This window comes from Bison bison, unplaced genomic scaffold (genome assembly GCF_000754665.1).
Source record: "Bison bison bison isolate TAMUID 2011002044 unplaced genomic scaffold, Bison_UMD1.0 scf7180017864145, whole genome shotgun sequence".
NCBI lineage: Eukaryota > Metazoa > Chordata > Mammalia > Artiodactyla > Bovidae > Bison > Bison bison.
This window is the reverse complement of record NW_011494717.1, coordinates 10157234-10165308: the sequence shown is the minus strand read 5'-3', so window position 1 is coordinate 10165308 and position 8075 is coordinate 10157234. Positions and strand designations below refer to the sequence as shown.

Genomic DNA, 8075 nt, shown 5'->3' with positions numbered 1-8075 from the left:
CTGAGCAATACCTTAAATTGGCTTTTTGAAGATTCTCAAGTCCCCAGAGTCAATTTTATTGAAACAAAATCCAAAGTGCCCCCAGGAAGGGACAGCCCTGTGAACTGTTAGTGGCTAGCATTTGGCAGTACGTGGCAGCTAGCTGAGAATCAGGCCCTAAGAAGTGGGAAATGGGACTGGGAGGGGTTGGAGAGGGTAAAGAGAAAGAAGCATGAGAAAGGAGGTGGGGAAGGTCTAGGCAGCCCACCCCCAGCAGCTTACCTTCTAATTTTGCTGAAAGAGATTCCCAGGGAGCTGTTCCCTGCTTCCCCATTCCCAACAGAAAGACCAACTCTGCCCACGGAGCCAAAGGTAGAAAAGCCTAGAAGGAAAAAAAGAGAAGCGACAGAAAAGATAGGAAGAAAAGACAGAATAAACCAACCATCAGAGGCTCTTCAATCTTAATTCATTTTATTCTACAAAAAGCTACTCAATTGAAAGTGAAAAAGCTAACAAAAAAAAGAAAAAAAGTTGTAATATGTTCTTTCTTCCATAGCAGCAAGCTTTTTCTAACAAGCTTTCTTTAGTGCAAATACTGTAGGCTTGTATTACAGTAAAATAACAAAACAACAACAAAACACCACCAGAGATGCTTCAGAGCTGAGCTACTCCTCAAATTTCAAAACTATACAAAGATTTTTGAGCTCATAGTCCTGCCTGGAGAGGCCTATTTAGAAGCCTTCCCAATGGGACCATTTCACCAATATTTAAAAAAAAAAAAAAAAAAGACAAGGTGCTCAGAAAGATAATTAAATTCCCCCATCAAGCTGTAGGAATCTTGTACAATGTTTTTTTTTTTTACCTCCAGGATCTTAGAGCAGTCTTTATTCCACATCATCAACATACCTCAAATACAGATGCACGAAGCTTTTGATTTGCCACGATATACCAAAATACTATATATACATCTGTCACTTCAGAAAAGACACCCTGATACCTATTCTTTATACAAATGTGAACATTTTTCTTCCTCGACATCAAGTAACCACAAACTAAAATAAATGGAATAAACTTTTAATCATACACAGAAAATAATTTTTGATGAACAGAGCAGGATCTTTCCTTGTGTTCTAACGTAGAGTTCTTGGTGACCACTGTCCCCAGGGGAATGACACACCATCTTTAAAAACAGAACCTTTTTTTATACAGTTTATACAGCACAAGTCACAAATCATTTTAGAAACAAAGCATCATTAGCCTAAATTAAAAAAAAAAATTATAAAGAAGAAAGAGAGGGAGAGAGGAACTGAGCATTTTAATGCTATCTGTTTCTATTCAGGCTTGGTACAACACAAAGATGTAAACATTTAAAATAAATAATAAAATAAATGTCAATTACTTCTCCCCCTTCCCTTCCCATGCCCTGCTCAAAATTTGACCCAGCTCCTCCTGAACATGTCAGCCTTAGAAAATTAAAACCCTTTGTTGATATATGACCAATATACTAGAAGCATGAGAAGATGTCACATAGGTAGTGGGGTGACTGGGTTTCCTTTTTAAAAGGTGCAGGAGGACATGGGCACACCTAGAAATGTACACACGCACGCACGCACGCACGCACACATACACACGACCCGTCAATAAATAGTGAGATGCTGGCTTTTAAGACTGAATGCCAAGAAGACTCAACAAGCAGAAAGTAGCAAGACCACTTTACTTAAGTTTTTAAAAGAAAGTTACACACGCCACATATCCTATTGGTCCACAAATTCTATAAGGACTCAGGTTAACCATCTGAAGAGTGCAAAGGAGCACATCACAGGGGAAACACATTTAGAGGTGGAGGATATTGTAGGGGGTGGGTCTTTGAGAACAAACCTCAGACTGAAGGCAATCTTGCCTTGGATCTTTGGAGAAAGACCTTCTCACCTCCAAGTGTTTTTGTTGATCCATTAGTGGTGGGCTTTTAATAAGGGAAGTCCTCATCACTTAGTCTCACCCTAAAGAGAGTATATATATATAAAAGTGCCTAACACAGTGCCTGGCACATAGTAGGTGCTATTCTTTTCCTTCTTAAAGAGGCCACATGGATGTCTGATCAAGGGAGGAAATCAACCTAAAAGTTACAAGGTGAGATTGCAAGAAGCACTGTTGGTCCATCAAGGAAAAGGGAGAAAAGTCCCAATGCCTGTAAGTTGAGCTCAATCTTAAGATGGAGCCTAGTGGGAACAGAGAGGAGACTCCCTTCCCCAAAGCCTGAGAAAGGGAACCAGTAGCCTCTGATGGTTCCTGGCTTTGAGTTGCCTGTGGGATGGGCCACAGTGAAGACACCTGGCCAGTCTCACAGGCAGAAAAATGATTTCTTTCTGAAAACTTCCCCAGTGAATTCTCCGCTTTGAGTTGGCTCTGGTAATTGCCTAAGCTTCACCTGGGATCTTCTCTCTGTCCTGTGTCAGCAGCTGTCCCCACCCACTCGACAGGAAGAGGGCTGTTCCCAAGAGGCTAGCCAGGTGGCCAAGGGGACTGTGTGTTTCACACCAGCCTGTCAAGGAGTGCCTGCCCTATGTGGTCCCAGAGCTGCCTGCAGCCCAACTGGAGTCCACACCAGCTGCCTCATGGCTGGGGACACAGGGGGGCATGGGGTTCCCTGCCCAAGTCCAAAGGCTCCCCCTGCCGCTGCTCCCAAGGAGGAGGAGAAAGGAAGGAGGAGGAAGCAGCAGGCCTGGTGTCTGGCAGCAACTTTAGAGAACCAGCCAGAAGGCAGTGACTGAGGATATGCCTGTGAGTCAAGAGTGAATTCTCCAAATAACCTCTGGCTTTGAGGAAGCCAAACTACCTCCAAGAACAAAGTTAGAGGGTCCTGAATAGAAACACAGCTCAGAGGCCTCGAAGTCCTGCAAGGCGGCTGGGTTCTTGCTTTCTGCTGGTCCCAAAGCCAATGCAGTTTGAAATCTGAACTAAAGCCAGACTCCATTTCAGGAATGTCCAGCTTGGCCCCACGTCACATGCCAGGGCCTGCCTTGGGATCAGAGCTGTGCAAAGTGGGGCACAAAGGGACTTTAGAAACAAAACACCAGAGAGCAGCTTCATTTAAGAAATATATAATACATATATTCAAAAAGAAATAGCTCCCAGTTGGCCACAAATATCACTTGAGATGATTAAGTCTTTCAGAGCTGAGTTCACCCCAGTTCTTTTTGCCTGTCTCCTGCTACTCCTAGCTGACCTCTGTGTCCTTGATTAATCTGAAGCCAGAAACCCAAAGGCCCCATCTTATTAGAAGCGCCCCTCCCAGAACTTCTGGGGAACTGGGGGGCAGCATCACAGCCAAGGAATGTGGGAAATAACATATTTAAAGCATCTGGGGGGAAAATCCTGTTTCTTTTAGTCTCCTCTCTTTGCAAGTCCTACCCCTCCACACATCACTCCCGGTCATAGTGGGCTGCGTATTTTAGGCATTGGGTTGTTCCATTCAGTGTGTCTAGGGCATGGCAAGTGAGTAATGAACATTAAATACCAGCCGGCGTGCCAGGCCTGGGTCTGTGAAGGGAACAGGTGAGCAATCATGTCATCACTTTTTCTCCCTCTCCCAAGTCCAACTTTGAGATTTAACCCCCACTGGGTTGATTTAAATAATATCTATATAGTTTTAAATTATCATACAATGATCTCTAGAGCTGAATCACAATAGCGGGGCCTCCCTCAGAGTACTAGGCCAGCAGAGGCCAATGCTGGAAGACCAGCCTTGGGGAGAAAAAAAGTCTCCGAGGGGTGGCAGGCGGGGACTCTGCTGAGCTTTGCGGAGCTGTGCTCCCGGGAGGAGGTGGGGGGGTGGCTGGAGGACCCCCTTTCCCCATCCTCCACCCCACAGGAAAGGGCAGCTCTCTTGCAGTGGGATTCATCTCTGATTTCAGCAGCCCCTGGGGAATGGCACATAAGCTGCAAGCCACAACAGCAGCTCTGGGCCAGCTGTTCACAGCTGGCTGGTGGACCTGGGAAGCACACTGGGGTGAGGGGGCAGGGGAGTGTAAGAGAACAAGCGCGAGATCCATCAGGTAGCAGATGACCACAGAGGGTAGCATGGCCCAGCACCTTGGTGAGAGGTGAGAAGCAGGCGCTGGGGCTGCTGCGAGGCAAACCCCACTCTGACTGCCTCCCTCCTTCCTCCCCCTTCCTTTCCATCCACAGCAGAGGCGATTTTGAGGCTTGGGGAGGGGCCAGGCCCACGCTCATTAAACCTCCACGGGCGGCGTCACCCTGAGAGGCAGGGTGGGGGAGGGTGGAGCGGGCAGGGACTCGGAGTGACGTGTGGCTCCGAGGAAGGAAGGAGAGAAGGGTCCAGGGCTGAACGACGAGGCGGTAATTACAAGAGACGTCCTATTCAAGACACGGGGTGAAGAGAGGCTGGCTGGGACACCCGTGTGGCCCGCTGGCACTATTCCTGGCCATTCCTGGCCTGGTAATTAGGCATTTGGCAAACCCAATCCGTGCCCCCGCTGTCTCACTCACACCCTGTCTTCTGGCCAAGCTGCTCCTCCAAAAGCCGTCTCCGAGGATGGGGAGGAAGGGTCTTCCAAACCTCCTGGCGATGGTGGCCTCTCCTGGAGAGTTCAAGGAGCCCTGCTGGCGGTTCCGGAGATGGTGGTGGACCAGAAGTGTCAGAGGAGGGAAGGTTCTGTATTGCACATGGACTGTCCCCTTCTGGACAAGTCAGCCCCAGCCAAAGAGTCACCCTGCTGCCCCCTCTTCAGAAATGAAGAGCTTTACTATTCAGACCACCCAGATGAAATGTCATGGCAAATTCGATAAAAAACTAAGAGGAAGTGAAACTGACACTGGGGGAAGGAAGGGGCAAATAGAGGGAAGGTGAAAACAAAAAGGCATTGAGCATGCTTGGTGGGGCGGGAAGGACACCATCACTCCAGAGACACATCGGAACTGAGGGACAAGAATGGCCCAAACCAGCTTCAGGCTCTTCAGAAGCCAGGGAGATGCCCGAGTCCACCAAACCAAGTTCTCCAATGTTTTTCAAGAAACGGATTTGCTTCGCGAGATGGACGAGGGAGGAGGAGGTCCTGTGCCTTCCAAGAGCTCATCCAAGTCCTCCGGCGACTCACCACCAAATCCCACCTGGGTCTCCCCAGAGCCAGGAAGCTCTCTGGCAGGGTCCCCCTCTTTTCCTCACGGCCCCGGAGCGCTGGAAGGTGCTGGTCCCTGGGCAGGAGGCAGTGACGAGGACCCCCACCCCTGCCCCTGGGAGCTGGGTTACAGAGCCAGCAGAGTAGGGGAGTTCAAGGAGTCTGATGACTGGTCCCCACTGCTACTGCTTCTGCGGTGAGCCTTGGAGCAGGACTCAGAAGGCGATGCCGGCGACTCCTGCTCCAGCACACTGGGGTAGGTGAAGACGAGGTTCGAGGTGCCCGGAGTGATGGCAGGAGTGGAGGTCACCACGATGGGGGTGTGCAGGGGCTCCTCGCCATAGAAGCCCCCAGCAATGCTGATGGGCTTGATCACGGAGCGCTGGGCCTTGTCCAGCCCCGCCGATGAGGACGAGGGGCTGTCCTCTTCCAGGGGCTCCTGTTTCACCACCACGGCACCGACCCCTCCACTGGCCCCGCCGCGCAGGGCCTGCAGCCCAGAGGCCGGCGGGGACCGGCGTTCCTCGGGGCTGATCTTGCACACAGGCCCATGGGCCACCAGCATGAACTCCAGCTTCTCTTTCTCTTTCTGCAGTTCGGCGATCTCCTTCTGCAGGCCCGACTTCTCCTCCTCCAGCTCCTCAGTCTCCTGCAGGGGAAGAGGGGAAGGATGTGAAGGATGGTAGGAGATGGGCCAGGGGGTGTCAGATCTGGGTGAGAGAGGGAAAACCAAACACGGTCCTCAGAGGACCGTGAAGCTAGTGAGCTCACACCCGACTGCTTCTGGGCCACCTGCATGTTCAGGATTCCTTGTTTCCAGAACTCCAGGTTGAGAGTAGAGGTGAGTCAGCTTGGAGGAAGGGTGAATTAACCCTTGTAGTGGCCATGACTGAGCACTAATAATAAAACTGAGTTTCCAAGAGGTTTAACCATTTGCCCGATGCCAGAGTAAGCAGATAGGGTAGCCTGGATCTGACTCCAATATATCTGATTGCAGAGTCCACGTGCTACTACGCTTTTCTGTCAGGACTGCCCCTGGTACTCCGAGGGGGTGAGTAATAGTGAGACCTGGCAGGGGAAGGGAGCAGAACAGGCAGCTGCATCCCTCCCCCCACCCCCCATGCCTCTTCAAGCCCCTCCAGCTCGCCAGGGACATATCACACTGAACTCTGAGCTGCGTGACTGGATATTTGTCTGCACACACAAGCCTAGGAGTAGCTGGCTTGTAGGAAGCACTCAATCCATCCCACTGGATCTTCACTGCCCCTCTTCTCTTTTTTTGCTCTTCAGGACTCACAGAACCCCGAGAGAACATTCAGTTCAGCCCCCATGCTTCAACAGATGAGACCCCTGCCAGCCTGAGTGGGCAAATGAGGCCGGCAGGGACCCTCTGCAAGGACCTCAGCCCCTCCTTTCACACAAAGCTAGAGAAGCAACAGATGCACGTGGTGGCGGGAGGTGGGGGGGTCGTCATGGAATTTACGGAGAGGTATGTGTCACCAGCCTCCTCCCCACTTTTCCCGAACACAGATTCCTGTTTGAGAACGAGATGACATGGGCCAGAGCTTTGCTAAGCAGAGTACAGCATATTCCGGAGTGAAAAAAACTTTCCATCTGTCTCAAGGGTCTGATGAACGTCATGAGCTTCTGAGAGGCTTCCTGTGCAGGATGTGGCTCAGAGGCTGGGTGGCTAGGTCGTGGGGAGGCGGGGGTGTAGGGTGTGAGGCTTCAAGGGGAGAGAGGGGAGGAAAACCGACGGGCCTTGGGGCACAGGCTATTCTGGGGCTGGTGGCAGAAGCACCTGGGGGTAGACCCAGGGGGATATGGCTCCCTGAAAGGTTAGTGGTGGGGAGGGCTCTCCGGGGTGTCTCCCGGGGAGTGCTGATCACTAATGGATCTGCCCCACCTGGCATCGGAGAGCTCCCACTCCTCCTCCCGCCTCTAACACCTCCACAGGCCACTACCAAGGGCATCATAGAATTCACCCGGTGCACATTTAAGGCCCATGAACAAGGGCTCTGGGATGGACAAAGAGAAGTGGAAGCAGGGGAATGGTAGCTGGGAGGATTAAATAAAGTAATAGGATTTGCAAGTCCATTTCGATTTCCAGAGCTCCAACCTGGCTGCTCAGTGCAATGACCACTGACACAGTTCACCTCATCTCCTCACTTGGAAAACATTCCACCCAGGAAGAGTCAGTCCTGGCTCTGGGTTTCCTCCACACGGCACACGGCCCCTCCTGGAGGGCTGGGCTCTGGAGGGAGTTACGTGATGTCGGTCAGGTCAAGGTTTGGGGAGGGAAGGGCGGGGCTGAGGGCCCCCAGGTGGGGGCAATTAGCTAGCAGGGGAGAATGACTCACAGGGCAGAATGAGGTACCAATGAGGTGACAGCTTCAGGATCAGAGCAGAGGCGGGGAACCCTCCCGCCCACAGAGGATATGAGAAAACCCCAAGATAGTACAACTCAGCTGCCTATGATCCATACCCATGAGACCCAGGGAGCGCCAAGACCCTGCAGAGGTGGAGAAGCCCAGAGAACCAGATGGCTGAAGCCAGGCTGGGCCCACTCCTGCCGGCGGCAGGCAGGCAGGCATGGGGGCGGCTGGAACCTGGGAAGAGGAACCCTGGAGGGGGCAGGCTTGGGCCTGCCTGGCTGCTGGCCGGCAACGGCGACACCCTCTGCCATCCCTCGCCCAGGAGCCCCAGCAGATCTCAGCACAGAATCCTTCAGATGCTGAGGTGAACAGGGTGCCAGGCCCAAGAAGCTTATCCAGTTCTTTCTGGGTCCATGCTGGGTGATAAAGGCCAGCTCCCTTCTCCCCACCCACCTCCTTCAAATCAGGGCAGGGCTGACCCATGTGCTCAGAAGAAGGAATGCTTCTGCCCACACTAACTCTGTCAGTTACTAGGGGTGAGGGAGGGAGGGGAGAGGGCCGGGAGCCCTGGGGTCCCAGCTTC

The 8075-nt window shown here is 51.9% G+C and overlaps 1 protein-coding gene across 1 annotated transcript in view; it reads right to left on the bottom strand.

Moving 5' to 3' along the window:
• Positions 1–2252: 2252 nt before the first annotated feature.
• The window catches only part of FOSL2 (FOS-like antigen 2), a 22230-nt gene continuing 16407 nt past the window's right edge, over positions 2253–8075 (bottom strand). Inside the window, exon 7 of the mRNA XM_010840700.1 lies at positions 2253–5776. Coding sequence (XP_010839002.1) covers positions 5245–5776 — 532 coding nt within the window. The 3' untranslated portion in view covers positions 2253–5244. The remainder of the gene's footprint in view (positions 5777–8075) is intronic.